Source organism: Abrus precatorius, unplaced genomic scaffold (genome assembly GCF_003935025.1).
Source record: "Abrus precatorius isolate BTA unplaced genomic scaffold, Abrus_2018 Scaffold9, whole genome shotgun sequence".
In the NCBI taxonomy this organism is placed as follows: Eukaryota; Viridiplantae; Streptophyta; class Magnoliopsida; order Fabales; family Fabaceae; genus Abrus; species Abrus precatorius.
Genome location: NW_020874439.1, coordinates 29,606,689 through 29,628,530, shown reverse-complemented (window position 1 = coordinate 29,628,530; position 21,842 = coordinate 29,606,689). Strand labels below are relative to the sequence as shown.

Sequence of the window (21,842 nt, the reverse complement as noted above, 5' to 3'; positions counted from 1 at the left end):
TTTGATTTAGTTTCTACTTTGAATACATAAGAAATAAAAAATAATTATATAAATTTTACACTAAATTAAAAATTATTATTAAGTACAAAAACTAAAAAAGTATCAAAAGTTAAATATTATTTTTTAATATATTATATTTTATAACATTATTACTTATTTTAAAATTTATTTTTGAACATCTTTTATTTTGAAAAATATATATTTAATTTATTCATATATAGTATATTTATTATTATTAATAATAATATTTACTCTTTGTATATTTATAAAATTATATATATATATTAAATAATAAAAAGTTATATAAGTTTAAATGAATATAAAATAATTATATTAAATACTTTATAAACTTAAAATTAATAATAAATATTAGTTATAATTTTATAAATAAAAATAGTAAAAATACTGTTTTAAAAATATTAATTATATATACAATATATGAGACGAGTACATAATTTTGTAAAATTATAAATTAATTTTTATTTTTATCAAAATTTAATAATACATAAATAATGTATAAATTTTTAATAAAATATAATAAATAAATTATTAGCATAATTAATAATATAATATAGTATTAATTCATTACTAAATATAGTATTAAAATCTGATAAATTTAATAGTATTTATATATATATATATATATTATACATAAATTATTAATCTTATTATCTCTTAATATAAAATTAATAATAATAATAATAATAATTATTATTATTATTTATGTTACATAAGATGTTTTTCAATTTACATATTTTTAATATAAAATTATTGATTCTACCATAAATTTCCTCTAATATTGACACACGCTTTCTATTTCCTAATATTCTATACGTCTACCCATCCCAAACCCTAAAAGTGTTCTGCGCAATCTCAACCCGGCGGTCAATCTCAACCCTGTGTGCTCTCTCCATCGTTCGCCGCCTCTCCAAATCCAACCGCTTATCAGACATCCTTAAATCCCACAAATTACTCCCCAACATCGTCCAAGAACCCTTCCTCTCCACCCCTATTCGCTCCTACAGCATCTCACGCAAAGAGAAGGCGGATCAGGAGAAGAGGGCTTTATTCGAGGAGTGGATAGTGAAGCACGGAAAGGTATATAATGGGTCGGAAGAAAAGGAGAAAAGGTTTCAAACTTTTAAAGCCAATTTGAGAATCATAAATCAACAGAATGGTCGAAACCTCTCATACAGAGTTGGGTTGAACCAGTTTTCTGATCTGACTAAGGACGAATTCCTTGACAAGTATTCGATGAAGAACGCTTTCAAAGATATTAAAAAATATTAAGCCGAAACAGTAGTTGCTTCCAGTGTTATTAGTTCACTTTATTTTTAATGAAAGTTAAGATAGTGGCTTGTTTATGTGTGACAGTGCTCTAATGCCGTTGGCTCAATTTGAATTCTATTTAACTTCGTTTTGTATCAGCTTTTCATTTGGATTCAATAAAAGTCTGTTTCCTTTCAGTTTTCTTCCATTCTCTCTATCTCTTTTGCTTTACAAAGAGAAGGGTCATGTAATCGCTGGTAGGTTGCCGGAGCATGTGGATTGTGTGCAGTTGCTCCAATTCTAAAATTTTACTGTATTTTTTTTTTAATGTAAATAGCTAACTTGATTGCGGGGATTTGCTTCTGAAATTGAGAAGGGGGATAATTAGATTTGAAAAATCTAAATTGATAATGTAAAAAAAGTAAAAGGTCGATGTATTATTTTAGTTTATGAAAGCAATGAGGTGTATGTTAGCAGTGCTTGAAATAGCTTCATCATTACATAGGAACCCGAAAGTGGAACAAGTGCTAAAATTGCAAGGAATTGATGCTTCTATTATCTTAGATATGGTTATTAGCCATGCCTATTGGACTACTTTTGTACATAGATTTTGGACTATTTTTGTACATAAATTTCTTCAGGTGAAAACTGAAGCTGAATATCAATTTGTGCAAGTCTTTACTCATTGTTTTTCTATTTTGAATGTTTAATCGGAAATCCTTAGTGATATCAATGTGCTAGTTTTATGTCTGATATAGATTTTGTCTGTTTTGCCAGCACCCTTCACCTCTGTTCTTCATTACACTACTATAAATTCTTTTAACCAGCACCTCATGGTCCCTGTTTGATGCTAAAAGCACTCTGAAGTTGGAAAAATCATGGTGCTGCCTTTTAATTCCTTATTCGCTGTTTAAAAGTTAAAAATGTTAACCTTAGTTATTGTACTTTTATAACTTTAATGAAGTGAATTTTTTTTAATAAAAATTTATATTTTTAAATTCAGTTTTAAAATACAGGGAGGATGTAAGCTTTTAGCTTCTTACATGTTGCACTTAAGTTGCTATCTTTTTGAAATTTTCTGTTGTTGAGGTCCTCTTCCCCACAACAGCACTGAGAGCATGCTTGTCTCCATGTCACGAGTGTCTTTAAACTTCGTTCCACCTAAAGCTATAAGTGTGTGAAGATAAGGAATACACCTCATAATTTGTGTAAAATTTGTTTTTCTTTTTAGCCGAACAGGCTCTAAACTTACAAAGGTTTTGCTAATAAGCAAGTGTGTAACTTTAAATGTAAAAATTTGTGTCAATTATAGTGTGACAATCAGCACATTGCATATAGTTTTTTGGACTTTTAGATGAAAGGCTGGTCTATGCGCAGAGTTAGTTCCCGACAAACGCAGCCTGTAACTGATGCAATTCGTCACAAACTGCGATGACAATCTGCGGCAGTGACGTGTGTGATCTGAATGGAGTCACGGACAACTTGAAAACTCTCCAGCAATGAAGGGTACTTGTGGGATAACTATGCACTGCCCTGGCAATGATGCTAAAGGTGATAACCTTTGGTCAACATTCTTGCATGATTTGAAGATTTAGTTTGTTGTTCTTAAGTAAAATGTTTTATTAATTTAACATGTGGCGGATGTGGAACAGAGTTGTGAAACAAGAGAAGCTGGATGGAATTGTGATGTTTGCAGATGACATGCATAGCATGGAGCTTTTTGATGAAATTCAAAGTGTGAAATCATCGGTGGGTGCAGTTTCAGTTGGAATTCTTGTTCATTGGCTCATAGGGATGAATCTTCATCCTTACACTCTGAGGAAGAGGACCCACCAATGCCTGGGCAAGGTCCTGCTTGTAATGTGACCAATAGTTTGGTTGGGTGGCATACCTTTAATTCGTTACAATACAAAGGAAGAAATGCAGTTTACATAGATGACCCGGCTCCTGTGCTTCGAGAAAGTTAGAGGCTGGGTTTGTGTTGAATTCCAGTTTGCTTTGGAAGGATCTTGACGACAAGCCTGACTGGATTAAAGATTTTGAAGCATTGGATGGGGATGGGGAGGATATAGAGTTCATTGTCTCTGCTTAGAGACACCTCTGTGGTAGAACCGGTTGGAGTTGTGGACGCCATGTTATGCTTTGGTGGCTGCGGGTTGAAGCTCACTCAGACAGCAAATTTCCTGCTCAGTGAGTCCTTTTCTCTTGACTTATAAAATAGTGCTCACCTATGTCTTACTATTAAAGTTACCTTTCTGAACATATTTCTTGACAAATAGAACATAAGCTTTTATGATTGTCTTGGTCATACATGTGCATTTTTTTTAATATTATTGTGGATAACTTCATGCAATAACTCTCTTTTAAACAGAATTGTAGATCGGTTCTATAGATACACTTCACATTTCACAGGCTTTTTATAACTTCCTTGTTCTATTTCATTGTTTTTCTCCTACCCATTAATGGTCCACAAAGCTTTTGTAAGCTTTGAGAGATTGCATTTGTTGAGCAATGACCATTTTTCACTGGAGTTTTTTCTTACCATCAATTCATCATAAACTATAGACAGAAATGGTTAGTTAATGTCTAAGAGAGCACACTTGGTCAGATTGCTTGTTTACGACTTCCCGATGTTTGATTGTGAATTGTTTTCCGGTATTTATTTGTGTTATGTCATAGATAAGAGCATTCTCAAATCGTCTATTATAAAATTCTTGTGCTAATTTAATGTAAATAAAAAGGGAACATCAAGTGATTTTTGGTGATGTTTTGAGAAGATCTCGGATCTCATGCTTGCCAGTCCATTATCTGAGAAATGTCTACAGCAACTCTCTTCAGGGAGCACGTATAATGGTTCTTGATTTCTTTGATTATTGTTTATCTTGGCTTCCAAAGTCCCTACCAGCCACTTAACTCAGAAACTGAAGTCATATTTCAAATGCGTGGAGTGTGGTATCTCTTCCTTTCTTACATTGATTCTACAGGCTAATTCTCTCCGCAACTAAAGTCATTTCTAAGATATGGCATAGTTATTAATAGCAGCAAAGCGGAGCTGCATTGTATAATTTGAATAGTGGAGCAGTTATAAACGGCTTCCTTAGTGGATGCACTGTTTTGGGCTCTTTTTTTCTTTTATTGTTATTTATTTACTTGTATGTTTTATTTAAGAGTTGCGGCTTTTTATTTTTAATAATGAATATCTCATGAATTTTTAATTTTTCTTTTAAATCATTTAGCATTTATATATAGTATAAATTATTTAATCTGTATATAAAATTTTAAATAGCAATTATCCTGCCATGTGCTATCTTACTATAACATTTTTAGCGTCAGTCACTACTTGCTGCTGTCTGAGATTGAAACCTAAATTGAAGAGACTAGAACTGATAATGACATAATGCATATTCTTTATCATTCATCAAACGCATATATTCTGATATTACGTTATTGCCTTTTTCTTGTCAATTATTGTTGATTCTTAACACCAATAATAGAATGTACATAATTTTCAAGCAAGTGGTAAAAATCTTAATTAATAGTGTTAATTTCATTGACACCTGCATTCATTGATGATTTTACTATCACTTTTGTAACCTTCCAATGTTTGCAGCACAAAGCTTAGTCCAAGTAACCAGTGGCAGCTTGAGAGTTTTTAGGGCTAAAGTAAATTTTAAAAATAGGTTTTTTTTATTAATAAAATAAATTTTTTAAAAATTATTATTTTATTTAAAATTTATTTTTAAACTTTTTGTGATACAAAATTATTTATAAAATTGTCGTAATTAATTTTATTTAATATTTTTTTAATAGATAATAAAGCTAATTCGTTTAATCTTTATTGAGATATTACTAATCTTAAATAAGTTTTTATTAATTTTAATTTTGAAAAACTTCTTTCATCCGAAGCAACTGATATTGGAACTGTTAACATTATTTTGTAAGCTATATATGTATTTGGAAAAAAAATTATTCTTTTTATATAATTGAGAATGTCGATTTGTTTATCATTTTTCAATTTTATAATTTCTTTTAAGATATTTAATTCTGAAAATAAATTTAATCCATCAATATTTAAGAAATTATCATGTTTCAAATATTTTTCAAGGTTTAGGTATTTTTTCTTTTCAAATTATACTATCTAGTGACTTTAAAATTATTTCTCCTCGTTATCATGAGTTTTAGAATCAAAATTATCTTTTTCATTAACTATTTCTCTACTGTTGTTTTCACCTATATCTTTATTGTTATCTTGTTCATTCAAAAAATATCTGCATGTATGAAATATAAATATATAAAATAAGACTAGATTAAAACAATAAAATCTGATTGTCAAGAAAATAAACTTGACACTTGCAGTTTTTGCACCTCTAGAAGTGACAGCTTTGCAGAAAAAATGTAAAATATTGTTTGATAAGTGTGGATAATGGAGGCTGAGTCATGGAGGGAAGCAGTACCTCTACCTTGAAAAAATGGAAGGCTTCGTACGAGTGCCTTTACATTAGAAAAATAAAAGACTTTACTTTCTCATCCACTTGCACTATGAATATTCTCTTTTTATTCCACTTCAAGCTATTATTATAGTAAGAAAAATACAAATTGAAGCAAAATTGAAAAAAAAAACAAAAAAAATAGTTAGAGAAAAAAAGAAGAAAAAAGTAACAATTAAATAAAAAGTAAAAAATTATTTAGTTTTTTTTTGCTATTCAATTATTTTTTTAAAAATAAATTAAAAAAAATTATTATCTATTGATTAAGAGTTACAACTTATTAAATATTATTTTTTTAAATTTTTTAAAAATATATTAAACTAAAAAAAATTTGGGGGCCTAAAGCCCTTGCCTTAGTTGTTTGGGCTTTAAGCCCCTCCCCCCCCGTATGAAAGGACGTGATGTGGTTGAAGACTTTTGATCAACCACTTTTTTATCCTTTGCATTATGGATATATCAATCAAGAACTGTCTTTTCCATTATGTGTAGGCATTTTAATTTTTTATTGTTGTTAAATGAAGAAAAATTTAACAAGATGTGAACATTTGTCATCGTCATACAATTTTGTCTTTATTAAATATAATTTTTTTTTTATGTTTAATAAACTAAATTAATACATTTTATCTTTATTTTATATAAAATTATTGATACGTGTGCTTTTTTGGAGAATCTTGTTCTTCTTTTAGATGAATTAAAAAAAAATTTAAAAAAATTTGTTTAACTTTTACGTGAAATATAAGCTGACTTAATAAAAATTTATTCTAAACAGAAAATTAGTTATTTTTTTATTTTATTTTAATAATTAGTAATTTAAAAAGCGTTATTTAAAGTATTAAGCCGTAGGTATCTGATTACAAGACTGATATAATATCCCCGAAAAGCTGCATCCAAAAAACGAATGGAACGATCCCAAACAATCTTTGAGAACAAGTTTGATGGAGCATAGTTGCACAAAATCAGGTTAAATAGGGCTGTCGTATCTCTCCCAAGTCCCAACATAAACCCAAACAGATAAAGAAAAGATTCGATTTTATCTTATTACTGACAGCAACATTACAGAATATGGAAAACAGTGGCAATACGATAAGCAGCACAGAAAATTATGACACTATTGTAACCCCAACTTGAAGAACTAGACAAATCTAAGAAAGAAGTTTCGATAAAAATAACACACGTTTATTCCAAGTAACCCATTAGTCAAAGCGTCAACAATTTTTAAGCAAAAGATTAACCGAAGAATTATTTAACAACAAAAAATATTTTATATGAAAAAAATTCACAATAAAGAGATAAATCAAAATTATATTTTTTAAGACCAAAATGTTAGTTAAGAAAAAAAATATTGCGAAACCTATCATATGGTACAGTTTAGGTAAGTTTTAAAATAAATAATTATAAGAGAAAATTAATATAATAAATAAATAAATTTTTTCATGAGCTAAAAGTAATTTATACTCCTTAAATTTTATAAATTAAAATAAGAGAGCTTATAATAAAATACAAACGTATAAAATAATTTTAATATATAATTTTTTGAATTTATTTTACTATTTAATTTTTAATTTCTATGAATATATACTTATTACAGAATATATCTAAACTGAGCCTATGAGTTATTTCTTCTGGTGCTTTTATATTCTATCTTACGAATACTGCTACTTCTTTTCTTTTATGTTTTAAGAACAATGCTGGTAAATTACTATTTTAATACTTCATTTTGAATGCCTTTTTATTCTTAATATACTAATATAGTATTACTACCTCATTGATGATAAATGAAAATTATTTTATATGTGATGAACAAATAAAATTATTAATGGCACTGTGTAACCGAATCTGACTGGTAGGTGCATGCTGATAAAGTGGTTGTATCCGAGTTTCAAAACCTTAGCTGTTGTCTAACCCAAAATACATAGGATTTAGATTTAGATTTACATTTCAGACACCAAATTTTCAAGTTGTCTCGTTGTCAATATCTTTGTAGTACATGCCCTCCAACATTTTTCTGTTCTGTCTGTTAAGTTATCCCATTTTTTGTTCCATTTTGTTGCTCACTTTTTCAATATCTCTTCACTTATTCTACTGGATTCGCTTCTTAGGGCTTAGTTGTTTATTGTTTAGGGGAGACTATAGGATGATAGATAAGCTTTAAACCAAGTTGGGAATTTAGGATTGATTACTTGCGCTGGTTCTCAAAAACTGAGATTTTCATTCTTTATTTGACATCATTAATTACAGGTAGCGTGTAATACATATTTGAGTTGAGATGTATCACATTTTCATAATAGACAAAGTGCTGTTTGTTGTCAAATGTCAACTATGACCGTTTATGTATTCGTTAGAATTGCTTGTTCATTTAGCATTTTCTTCTTATCTAATTCTCTCATAGCATCATGTTATTATGTTTTACTCCAGCTATTCATTTTCATAGAATGAGGTGAATTGGAGATGGCAGAGTTACCAGGATATTTTCGTTACTGCTTAAACACAGGGAAACTTGTCCTTCTGGCAATTTTGGTCTCCGGAGGAGTCGTCTTGCAAATTTTGGTCAGTATTTCTTTTTTTTTTCTCCTTGTTGGTATGTATTAATGTCACTAGAGACATCTTATTAATAAAAAATAAATCTGTTAATCTTAGTTGTAAAAATTGAATTTCAACACCTCATAATAGTAACATTTTATTATAAAAACAAACATTTATTAACTTTTATAACTTTAATATAACTATGTATTTTTTCTTAATAAAACTTATTACAAGCTTAAAAACTCAATTTTAAAGACTGAAACTTAATAAAAAATTTACTTATTACTAACTTGTATCTGTTCTATGTGGCAGGCATGTGCCTTGTATAATAATTGGTGGCCAATGATAACCGGTGAGATAAAGTATCATTGAATCTGATTCTAATATGTTTTATATATATATATATATATATATATAGGATTCTTATGTGAAAGGAGAAAAAACTCCTCCTGCTATTACATCTTTCTTTTTTCCTCTTGCAGCCATAACATATGTTCTTCTTCCAATGCCTTTGCTGTTCTTTGCGGGATCTGAAAGTTCTTTATTTTCTGAATCAGATAGCAGGTAAATCTTCAACTTTCCACTGAACAAATAATTAACCAAAAGGTAAAAAAGATCTGAAGTTTTAGTCATTCAATTTTATTTTATGGTGTGATGAATGATGGAGGTGGGTGAATGCAACCAAGTTCTTAACTGGAGCTTCAGCTGTTGGAAGCATTGCCATTCCAACCATTTTAAAGCATTCTGGAGTTATTGGTTGGGGAGCCCTTGCTATGGAATTCTCTTCCTTCTTTGTGTTTGTATTAGCCATGATGTGTTACATTCGGATGAATGGCGAAGATGATTACAGTATACTTTGAGATGCATCCAAATCTATATAGGAATTTAATGTACTTTTATATATAGAGGAGTAAGATGATTTAATGTAGGTTGAAGAATGAGGCATCTTGCTTGCATCTTATCATTGTGTTTAAGCTTTTATCTTTTATTATATGCATCTTTTTTCTCTGAGATACTGCTGAATTTTCCGTTTTCACTCATGGATATGTTATGTAGAAGACTCGGTTAGTTGTTCATGCTGCAATGAAAATCTTGTACAAGGCACCAAAACTACCTTAAAAGTAAACTTTCTATTTATTATTATAACTTAAAATAGCAACAATGTTTTATCCTACAATTTTTCTCTTTCTATTTTTTTTATTGTTACATAAAAAATTGTACAAGCTAGTTTTACCAATAAAACTTCTTTTTCGAATTGTATGAAAGTAAAATGACATTTGTTTAATTTATAGTTTGCCACATGGATAAGTAGAAGGAGATAAAGATTAGATAACGTTAAGTATTGTAAACTTTATTTGACTAAACTTGATATATTTATTTAATATGAGTTGGCTTTAAGTTTTTAAACTTGTAAGTCTATTTAAAATATGTCTAGTTAAGCATTGAAAAAATCCTTCAAATTCAAATTTGTGATTAAAACAGACACACGAAAATGTGACAATCTGTTAATGGAGGCATTTCAAAAGGGAAAAAATATTTTATATTAATCTTTATTGTTAACGTGAAAATAAACAATATTTAAAAATCTACTTTTTAATGATACTTTTATATAAGTTAAAAGTACCTACTCTTAATGCTTATTTGGAAACCAATTAGAAATCTAATTATCATACTTTCTAAACACACACACACACACACATATATATATATATATATATATATATATCATGTTCAACAATTTAAAATTAATTTCTTCAAAATCAATTCTATTTTACTTAAAACTAAAACAGGAACTTAGTTAATGTACTTATATTTACATGTAGATCAATAAATTTAATATTTTAAATAAAATAAACATATATAATATCAAAATATAATAACAACACCAATATAAACTATAATAAAATGTTAATGTTATATGTTTTTAATGGACTAACTTGTTATGGTTCAAACTTTGTTTTGGATGGCCATAAAGCTAAGATTTTTAACAAAACACAATTTTAAAAAGTTTTAACATGATTTATTCAGTGATAGGTCCAGTGTAATCTAAATTTGATATAAATTAAGAATCTGTTTAAAAGAGTTTGTTATGAAAATAGTTTATGATATTTAGGATTTTTTTTTTATATATAAACTTCATATAACTTATTAAAATAAATCATTTTAAGTTTATTTTAGTAATTTTTATGATTAAATTTATAATATAAGCTATTCTTTAAAAAATCAATATATAAACACTTAATTAAGTTGTGTATTCAAATCAGTAATGACTTAACTTATTTTCATTCCTATAAACAGCACAGTTATTTAAAACAATACGTTTATGATACTTTTATTTTATAGTTTTATTAATATCAGTAACTAAAAGTAAATTATTTTATTAAAAAAATAAAATATAACACTTTTATATTTCTACTGTACGTAGGTTTTTTAATAAAATTTTCACTATAAATCTCTTAAAATTAATCTTTAAAACGGACGTCGATAAAAAAAAATCCTTCATTTTATTACGGATGAAAACTAATTTTGAACAAGGCAAAATTTTAAACCGGATCATACAGAAAACTGAAAATTTTAAAGCATTGTCCCCAAATTATAAATTCATGGTCAAGATTCTCAGATTAATAACGTATTTAGTATATGTTTTGTAATTTTTGTTGGAACAACAATTATTTCCTTTTGAATCCTTAATTGACGATAGTGTAAAATTTTACTTAATTGTATCATTAAGCTAAATTTATTGGACTGTATTATAATCCTTTACTATATTTTGGAATCCCTAGTATAAGAAGGGTAGATAGATGTTGGGATCTTCTAATTCTAGTATGTTCAGTGTTTGTGTAATCCAAACTTAGAAATTTTCTTTCTACACCACCCTTTCAGAAAATAATTTTCAAAAATATTTTTTGAAATTTAATTCTGGAAAGTAATTAATACAGTGAAAATCGTATTTCTGAAAAATACAAAAAGAGGGGGTGATGTGTTTAAAAAGAAATTGCAGTGTAAATAGAAAATTTCCCAAAACTTATTAGTATATTGGGCCTAAGTTGTATCCTCAATCCAAATCATGTTGGACAAACCAGTAGCGCTTGGGTGATTGGGTCTTGACGTATTTTATCCGGAACAATAATAGTAAATATTCATTTTTAATCCTCGCCTAATTATTTTAACTCTTGATTTTACCAAAAAAAATATATTTTAATTCTTATGGTATAAAATAATTTTATTTTAAACCTTTTGTATAAAATGAAAATAAAAGATGAAATAAAAAAATGACGAGAGTGAATAATTTTTAAAATATTAAAAATAAAATAAAGTTTCATAAAGTTAAAAAGACTAAATAATCAATGCTTACAGTTTCAAAAAATAAAATGAATATTAACATAATAATAATAAACATAATAATAATATATGATTTTCTTTATATCTTGGAAATAAAACAATATTTCTTCAAATTAATCCATAATGCGTATCACAATGCAAAGGGCAATGTCATTGAGAACATACGATACAAACGAATCAGACAACGAATTTGCGTGGCAGCAACAAATTAAGAGAAAGAACGTTGGGCACGCAACGGCATTATGGTTAAATTACTAAAAATGTATGAATTTTACTGTAATTTCCAAGGCAAAACTTCCAAATAAGTGTATAATGTGAGCCACATAAGTCCAACCATGAAGTTAATGAAGTCAAAACTTTTATTTCATCATGACCAAAAAATAGAAAAAAGTTTATTTTGTCGGCTGTAAAATGACTTCTATGTTCACTCTTCATATAAAGGAACTTCAAATTCGGCTGCGCAGATATGCTCTTTAAATCTTGATGTTATCCCAATCATACTCCTTACTCTTTTTTAATGGAGATAGCTCAAGAGCAGCACCTACATAATACAGGTTAGCTTCTCAATATCACACTCGCTTCTTAATTTTTTTTAAATATATATATATATATATATATATCACCAATTTTTTGGACTTGGAACTTGCTTGGTTATTCTTGAAACATAAATAGACAACAACAAAAGGAACATAATTCTTACTGTTTCCTAAAAATCCTCGTCCTTTTGCCTTGTGCGTGAGAACCGCTATGTTCTTCTTAGTAGGATTCTTTGTTATTGTTAGCTATTATTGGAAAAAGGGTATATGATGATGAGATGAGGCTCACTGTGTTTTGCCGATCCACCTCTTACTAAGCCCTAGAGAAATGTTACTAGCAATTGGCTAATAATATGGTCGTGTCCCATTTCAATATCTAGCGGATGTAACTTTCAAAATGTTAGAGATTGTTTATTTCAGATCTCATGTCTTTTATGCCAATTTCAATACAAAGAAATAATTTTATTATTTAGAACAATAATATGGAGGAACCTCTTGGCGAAAAAATCTATCTCTGGCATCCAACTTTACTTTAAATTAGTTCTAATTGAGTTAGAAAGAGTCATAGAATTAATATCAGTTTCTATTTATGTATTTAGCAGATGACAGAAAAGTGTCTCAAAGACCCACACGTGTGACTCACCAACCTCAACATCCAAGATTCAGAAAATACAAATGGTGGTTTCGTGTGTCCCTCTACATAATCTTTTTTCTGGTAGGTCAATCTGCAGCCACTCTTTTGGGAAGGTTATATTTTGATAATGGTGGCAATAGCAAATGGATGGCAACATTTGTTCAATCAGCTGGATTCCCTGTACTAATTCCACTCCTTTTTTACTTCCCAACACAAACACATGCCAAATTTACTAATGACCCCCATAATGATTTCTCCAAAACCAAACCAAAATTTTTCACTCTTGTTTCCCTCTACATAGCTTTTGGCTTACTTTTGACAGGGGACAACTTGATGTATTCTTATGGACTACTATATCTACCACTTTCCACCTATTCTCTACTATGTGCAACCCAATTAGGCTTCAATGCATTATTCTCTTTTTTCTTCAATTCCCAGAAGTTCACAGCATTCATATTCAATTCCGTAGTCCTCCTTACCATATCAGCTTCCTTGCTTGCAGTTCATGCTGAGTCTGAGGGCCCAACGGGTCTTTCCAAAGAAAAGCATATAATTGGATTTTTCTGCACCCTTGGTGCATCTGCTACATTTTCTTTGTATCTCTCTCTTGTGCAACTTTCTTTTGAGAAAGTTATAAAAAGAGAAACCTTTTCTGCTGTGTTGGACATGCAATTGTATCCATCATTCATTGCTACTTGTGCTTGTGTTGTGGGATTGTTTGCAAGTGGAGAATGGAAAACTTTGGACAAGGAAATGAAGGAATATGTAAAGGGTAGGGTGTCATATATAATGACTCTACTTTGGACTGCTGTGACATGGCAAATATCCTCTATTGGTATGCTAGGGTTGATTGTTGAGGTATCTTCATTATTCTCAAATGTAATAGGTACCCTGGCTTTGCCCATTGTTCCCATTCTTGCAGTTGTGTTCTTTCATGACAAGATTAATGGGGTCAAGTTTATAGCCTTGCTATTAGCAGTGTGGGGCTTTGTTTCCTATCTCTATCAACATTATCTTGATGATAAAAAAGCCAAGGCAGATAGAAGTGATGGTCTTGATGTTTCAAAAGGTGAGGTAGAAATTTGCTAATGGGATGGACCAATTTTTGATGATGTTATAGCGATCTCTTTTGAAGTTGAATTTTGTGAGACGAGGGCCTGGACAAGGGTGATGATGCTTACAATTTTGTGAATTGTAACAGAATATTTGATATGCATATTATATGGTTGTCTTAATATTAAAATTTAATTACATATCTTTATATTTTAATATATATTTTTATTTGGATAATAAGAGAATTAGTATCAAAATTTGAATATAATATTTTTATTTAAATTTATTATAATTGTTTTTTATTAATTTTTGAAAAAGTTAAAGATCAGTAATACTAGTAATACGACAATGATGATAAATTAGTGTAAATGTTAAATATATTAATAAATAAAGAAAAAATGTAAACAGTTTATAAAAGCAAGTGAGTATATATACAGTGGGAATTCACTACATCTAAGAAATGATCTATAATACTTAATAATTGAAAAGTATTTTTAGGAAAAGATTACGTAAATGTTACCTTTTTTTTTTTTTTAAAGAAATGCTTATTTAATAAGTATATATGAATGTAATTTAATTCAAAATTATATTGTTTAGATTTTTATACTTAACGAAAATAGTTTAAAAAGAATACGAAAGAGAGATTTATTAACATTTTTTTAATATTTTCTATCACACTCATAGGCACTAAGAAAAAGCCATTGATTACCTAATTTTATTATTTTTAACAAATTCAGTAGTGAACTTTTTCTTTGTGCATTGGTTGAATTAAATATTTTTTTTTCAAAAAAAAGAAAGAGCAATGAAAATTACAGGGCTGAATATTGTTTGGAAAGTTATTTCATTTAACAAATACATAATAAATAAACTACGCAGGCAAATATTTATTGAAAATATAAAATTAAATATGCACATATTTAACAACTTTTCATTGAAGAATAAGAAAACTACAAAACTTATACGTGAAATATTGCATTAAGAGTTGAAGAATCCATGGAAATAGCAGCTCATAGAGAGTGTGTTCAGTGAAACAAGTTTACAATTTATTTTTAAATTAATAAGCTAGTAAAATTATTTATTGAAAAAATAAAGGATTTTGTATTTATGAAAAGTTAACTTATGAAAATTTAATTCAAATAATATTTAACTTATTCAAAATTAACTATTAATATTTTCTTTCAGATTTATCTTTATTTTTTAAAATAATTTTTGCACAAAATAATTTTAAGAGTATTTAATATGTTTTATTAACTGTTTAAAATTATGTAAAAATAAGTATTAACTAATTTTTATGTTTTAAATATAATAAATTCTTAATAAATATTTTTATTTTTGTTTTAAATGAAGAATAATGATTGGTATTTATTTTTATAAAAGTGAATATTTTGGAAATAAAAACACAGGTTACCAACATACTAGAACTAAGTTGTTTAGATTCATTTAATTTGATGAAATAACTATCTTTTTATCTTTTACAGATTTTTTAAATATTTTTTAAATATAGTAAAAAAATTAATTAAAAATGCACTGAGAGTGTAAATATATTTTGTACTATCATCCAATAATAAATTATTATATTAGGAAATATCATTAATTTTTATAGTAATTAATTTAAAAGTCACATTGATTATGCATTTTAATTAATTAACCGTGTAAAGTTTTTATATTAAGGGTGTATTAAAATTAAACTTAATAAAAAATGTTAAAGACACTTTTGTTGGAAAAAAAATCTATGAAAAGTTGTTGAATATATCCTATCTAATTTCAGTTCTTTTAATAAATATTTGGCTAGGAACTTTTTACTGTCCATTGGTTAAATCAAATAAGTATTTCAAAGTTCTGACCAACAAAAAAATTCCACAGATGAATATTTTGATTTTTTTTTATTTATACAATGAGAAGTTAAAAAATAACACATCATAATATTGGATAAAATATAACTTTTTTTAGTTGAGGACCGATTCATTGCATAACTTTTCATGAAAACCAAAAATTTATTTTCATAAAAGAAAAATAGTGAAATAATGATTGAGGAACAAAAGAGTCAATGGATATGTAAATAAAGAAAACCAAGTATAAGTGTAAACGATTATATAATAAATTAATGGCCTAAATAATGATTTAATAATTCAACTCAGCCGAATTCTATTAATTAGTATTCAAATATTTGGAGCAACCTCTTCCGTAACCTTAAGTAAGAAGTAGGAGCTATTTAATCACAATAATATAATTTAAAAAATTATTTACTAAAATAATGTGATTTTAAATCTAATTACTAAAATAAGTGAATTTAATAACGTTAAAAAGTATTAAGTAAGTGACACACCAGCATTTAAAATTTATTTTTTCTACATATTAAAAATTAACACGTCACATATTCTTTTTAATATTAAAGTTTGAATTTTAAATGTAAATTTAAATTTTTTTCTCATTTGACCAAAATTTAAAATTAAAATTTCAATTTTAGTTTCTTTTCCATGTTCTTTAAGTTTAAATTTAAATTTAATATTCTTTTCTTTAACATAGATTTGAAATTAAAGTTTACATTTTAATTTTTCTCTCACTGAAGTGTGAATTCAAAATCTAAAATTTTGTTTTTCTTTCACTTTAATCAAAGTTTAACATTAAAAAAATTATTTAAATTCAAGTTTTAATCAAAATAAGAAAAAAAATTAATATTTAAATAACTTTTAAAATTGCATTATCGTGGTGAAAAAGCCAAAAAGTTATCTCCAACATTCCTCTCAAGACTTGAAGTGTAATCAATTCCGAAGAATGTAGGAAAGAAATGAACATAATTATGTAAATTTCTTTTATGTATTTCTTAGAGTTAGAACACTGCAAAGTGCAGAATAACTTGCATACAAACATGACTAATATTCAACAACATCCAAGACTCAGAGAATACAAACGGTGGTTGAATGTATTCCTTTACACAATCTTTCTTCTGGCTGGCCAATCTACAGCCACTCTATTGGGAAGGTTATATTTTAACAAAGGTGGCAATAGCAAATGGATAGCAACATTTGTTCAATCAGCTGGATTCCCTTTACTACTTCCACTCCTTTTGTACTTACCATCGCAAGCCAAATTAGAAAACATGGCCAATAATGATTCCTCCAAAACCAAACCAAAACTCCCCATCATATTTTCCTTGTACCTAGCTTTTGGCTTACTTATGACAGGGAATGACTTGATGTATTCCTATGGACTAGTATATCTCCCTCTTTCAACCTATTCTATAATATGTGCAACCCAATTAGCCTTCAATGCTTTGTTCTCTTTCTTCCTGAATTCTCAAAAGCTCACATTTTTCATACTCAATTCAATAGTCCTCCTTACCATTTCAGTTTCCCTGCTTGCAATATATGATGACTCTGAAGACACAAAGGGTATTCCCAAAGGAAAGCTTATAATTGGATTCTTCTTCACCCTTGCTGCATCTGCCACGTTTTCTTTACATCTCTCTCTTGTGCAACTTTGTTTTAAGAAAATTATAAAGAGAGAAACTTTTTCTGCTGTGTTGGACATGCAATTGTACCCATCCTTGATTGCCACATGTGCTTGCATTGTGGGATTGTTTGTGAGTGGAGAATGGAAGTTTTTGGATAAGGAGATGAAGGAATATGAAAAGGGTAGGATGTCATATGTAATGACTCTACTTTGGATTGCTGTGACATGGCAAATATCCTCTATTGGTATGTTAGGGTTGATTTTTGAGGTATCTTCATTATTCTCAATTGTAATAGGCACCCTAGAATTGCCCATAACACCAATTCTTGCAGTCATGGTCTTTCATGACAAAATCAAAGGGGTGAAGGTTATAGCCTTGTTGTTAGCTGTATGGGGCTTTCTGTCCTATATGTATCAACATTATCTAGATGACCAAAAAGTCAAGCAAAAAAGTTATGACATTGAGGTTTCAAAGGGAGAGCTAGAAATTTGATCATGCAATTAATGGACATAAAATTAAATTATGTTCAAATCTGTCTAGTAATTGAGTCAAGACTAGAGCTTAGACAAGGATGATGTTGCCGTTGTGATTTATGCCTTGTATCTTTTTTAGTATCCCAACATAACTTCGTATTATTATCAAAGGTAATTCAGAGCATAAGGATAGGTTTTAGGTTGATTTTCTTCTTTCTTTTTTTTTCACAAATCATTATAAACATATCATTTAATTTTTTGTGTTCAATGTTTTGATATAAATCACTAAAACAACAACAACAAAATATTATTTCTACTTTATTAACTTTTTAAAAAACGTTAAACTAAAAACATTATAACATTTTTCTAAAAATAGAAAATATTTTTACAAATTTGTGATACATTAATCAATTATAGTAGAGAATTTGTTTTATGTTATTTCCACCCTTAAAAATAAAGTTTCACTTTAAATTTAATACTGTAATAGAATAAATGGTTTGTCCAAACTTTTCAAAATTCATTTATCCCGTGAAAATAATTTTTGAAGACTCGATAATTAATTAAAGTGATTTTATATGTACTGTAACCATCATTGCAAATTTTAATTTTAATGTGGCCATTTAATGTTTTTGAAAAAAATATTTCCTATAATTATATCTTAAAAAAAATATTTAAAAAAGTTTAAGATTTTAAAATAAAATTTTACGAGCAATCTTTAAACGATCAGACAACTTAATACAAACAAAGCCAAAAAATTCTAAAATACCGGAGAAATGCTAAAAATGCAGTTCTTTTTAATATATATTTTTGTTCGTAGTTAAATTTATTAAATATTATAAAAATATAAAAAATGTTAAATAAAAAGTGAAAAACGTAAAGTTTCTATATTTTTTAATAAAATATATTTTAAAAGGTGTGCTTATTATATTTTTCTACGTGTATTTATCGTAAATCTTAAGGTAAATTAAAGTAACTATCTTGAAACATAAGTTTATAATATGGGACTTTTACTATCTTTGAGGGGGCATATAAACTTAGATAATCTAAGATATAATGAATTTAAAAATAGGAAACCATGGCTCTCCGTATATATATATCCTTTTCTCGATATTTGCTAATTCTATGGATTAAATAATTATGAAAATGATTTAATTCAGAATTATCTATTATAAATATCGTTAATTATTTATTAATGGTCGAAAAACTCTCGACATTTGCTAATTTCATGGATTAAATAATTATAAAAATAATTTAATTCAAAATTATCCATTATAGATATTGTTAATTATTTATCAGTGGCTGAAAATCGCTGTCCAATATGGAAATCTTTTTTTTATATATTTAGTTTAAGAACAGTTTTAATTGAAGCGGTAGAAAACTATTTTTGGGCTGTTTGAGTTCAATAATACATTAACACAAGTGTTTCATACAATGTATAACTATTTAAATTTAAGGAAATTTTAAAAATAAATTAAATAAAAAGTGTAAAATAATAAGATAAATATGTATAATTAATTCAAATAAATAAGTACTTAAATTTAAGAAAAACATAAATAAACAATGTAGCGGCAAGGATACAATCTAAATGATTAAATAAACATATTCTTAAAAATGTGTTAAATAAAGTTTTTTTTTATGTATTAAACGTAATTTTTAGTCAATAGTCAAAGACCAAGTAAAAATTATTCAAGGGAGTCTTATCTTTTTTAATAATTTTTTCACATACATAATTAAAAATTAAGTTTTTGACAATATATTTATGAGATAATACGATCTATTAAGTATGTTTGACTTTGTTGTGTATTAAATGAAGCTTTCAGAAAAATAAAAAAGATTTAACTTTTTGCCTTTACGAAAAGTTAATGAGCACCTCCATGTTTAATTTCATTTTCTTTAAAATTTTTCATTTTTGTACTTCTCATCATGTTGAAAAATGTAATAGGTTATAAAAATTTACACAGATGAATATTTTCAAAATTTTATTTACTTTGTCGAACAAAAGCTATATTTAATATCTGATGAAGGCAAAATTAAAAAAGATAAAAATAAATAAAAATAAAAAGGGTGAAACAATGCATGAGAAGAGTCAATAGGTACTACAGTCAACAAAATAGCCAGTCTGATTGGCGCCCTAAATATATTGATCAAAATTTTCAATCGGTTCTTAATTCTGTCCCCAAAATTTTCATTTGATTTTTTCATAAAACTACGTAAAACTAATATTTTTTACTATATCAATTTATTTCAGATTATTTTGTGAATAAAATGACATTATTTTGTTTACATATTTAAAGGAATTTTATACAGAATTGATATTATGCAATTTGAATATTTTGGTTGAAGTTAATATTTTGTTTTATATATTTAAAATAAAACCATGCTACTTTTTAAAAAATGTTCACATAAATTTATTACAAGAGTATTTAATTATTTCTGTATTTATGTCTTTCAAACGTCTTTAATTTATTATTATTATTATTATTATTATTATTATTATTATTATTATTATTATTATTATTATTATATATTTCAAAAAGAATTATATAATTATTTATTTGATTTTGTTTTCATACAAACGTGGGAATTATTGAATTAAAAAAGTTGTTATTGTCATGAATTTGAAACAAATGTTAATAAGTATTATTTTTAATTGTATATTTTTAATTATTGTGTTATAATCAATGTGCAATTTCAGGTTTTGGTAATTTTTTCATCAAATTTAGTCTCTTAATTTTTTAATTGGTATAATTTTGTCAGAATTTTGAAATTCTTATTAGCTGGTGGATAAAAAAGAAAAGAGACATTACCTTTACGCCTTGAGAATAAAAATAATAATACAAGAATATAACATGGAAACTCTAAAAACGGGAGAAAAAACCATAATAGTTGTATAATGACAATTATGTGAATATTTTTATAACGTATAGACTATTTTTCCTTACTCCAATTATACTCACAATCTTTAAAGTAAGTAAGTAATTAAATTAAACCTCACAATTGGAGTGTCTTGATTAAGGATGAAAATAGGTCAGGCCGTCTAACATGAGCATATGGCCTAGCTTTTTTAAAATCTAGTCTGGCCTAACCTATTTAATTAATAAGCTTTTTAAAAAGCCTAATTAATTAAATAGGTCAAGCTTGAGCTTAAAAAAAAGCCTATTAGAATAACCTATTTAAAATTTATAATAATATATTAAATAATTTTATATAAAAATTATAATATAATAATATATTAATTCAATTAAATTTTTAAATAATAAAATCTTAAATTAAAAACTCTAATCTTTTTTGTTAGAGTTAAATAAGGTCTCTACTATATACTCTTTAAGAGAGAAAAGTTCTAATAATGTATGAATATTTGATCTTTTGAGACAATTATAGATCTTAGGAAGCAATTCTAATTGGTCAATAAAAATGGATTTCAATGCTATTAATTAATTAAATTTTAAAATAATAAAATCTTAAATTAAAAACTTTAATTATTTTTGTTGAGTTGAAGAAGGTCTCTACTACATACCCTATAAGATAAAGAGTCCTATTTGCTAGAGTCAAGTTCTATTTGCTGGAGTCTTTTGCATATCTTATATGCATAACATAATAATGATTTATATTGCGTTGTTTCAAATATGTCTATATAGTTTGAAAGTAATAAATAGGAATATGTAATTTTATTATACATATTCAAAGTATTGAATAAATTTTTTTTTTAATAATTTATTTAGATATAAGTCTTATGACTTTTAAAAAGACATATCTATTTAGATAGTTTAATAGCTTATTTACAAAGACATATTGAATGTTTCAATATAAAATAGGCCGTTAAAAAGGCTAATAGGCCAAATTAGGCTTTTAAAAAGGTCAGGCTAGACTTAATAAAAAGTCTATGATAGGTCAGACTCAGGCTTCAAAATTACTAATCAGGCCAGACCTGTTTATGCAAAACCTAACCTAGCCTAGTCTATTTTTATCCCTAGTCTTGATACCATGGACTCAGGTTCATTATATAGCCTTGTTTACCCACTCTCTTGTTCATTTTAAGTGATGTGAGACTTCTTCCAATATATCTTGAAC

At 27.0% G+C, this 21,842-nt stretch overlaps 3 protein-coding genes across 3 annotated transcripts; all 3 read left to right on the top strand.

The window, feature by feature from the left end:
* Positions 1–8,204: 8,204 nt before the first annotated feature.
* Positions 8,205–9,139, top strand: LOC113851493 (vacuolar protein sorting-associated protein 55 homolog). Its single transcript, XM_027481990.1, has 4 exons — positions 8,205–8,303; positions 8,592–8,631; positions 8,762–8,843; positions 8,947–9,139. Exons 1-4 carry the CDS (start codon positions 8,205–8,207, stop codon positions 9,137–9,139), a joined length of 414 nt encoding a protein of 137 aa, XP_027337791.1.
* Positions 9,140–12,076: 2,937 nt separating this feature from the next.
* Positions 12,077–14,018, top strand: LOC113851377 (probable purine permease 11). Its single transcript, XM_027481841.1, has 2 exons — positions 12,077–12,175; positions 12,760–14,018. Exons 1-2 carry the CDS (start codon positions 12,139–12,141, stop codon positions 13,878–13,880), a joined length of 1,158 nt encoding a protein of 385 aa, XP_027337642.1. The 5' UTR covers positions 12,077–12,138; the 3' UTR covers positions 13,881–14,018.
* Positions 14,019–16,713: 2,695 nt separating this feature from the next.
* Positions 16,714–17,790, top strand: LOC113851170 (probable purine permease 11). The gene has a single exon (XM_027481649.1). It carries the CDS (start codon positions 16,714–16,716, stop codon positions 17,788–17,790), a length of 1,077 nt encoding a protein of 358 aa, XP_027337450.1.
* Positions 17,791–21,842: the final 4,052 nt, after the last annotated feature.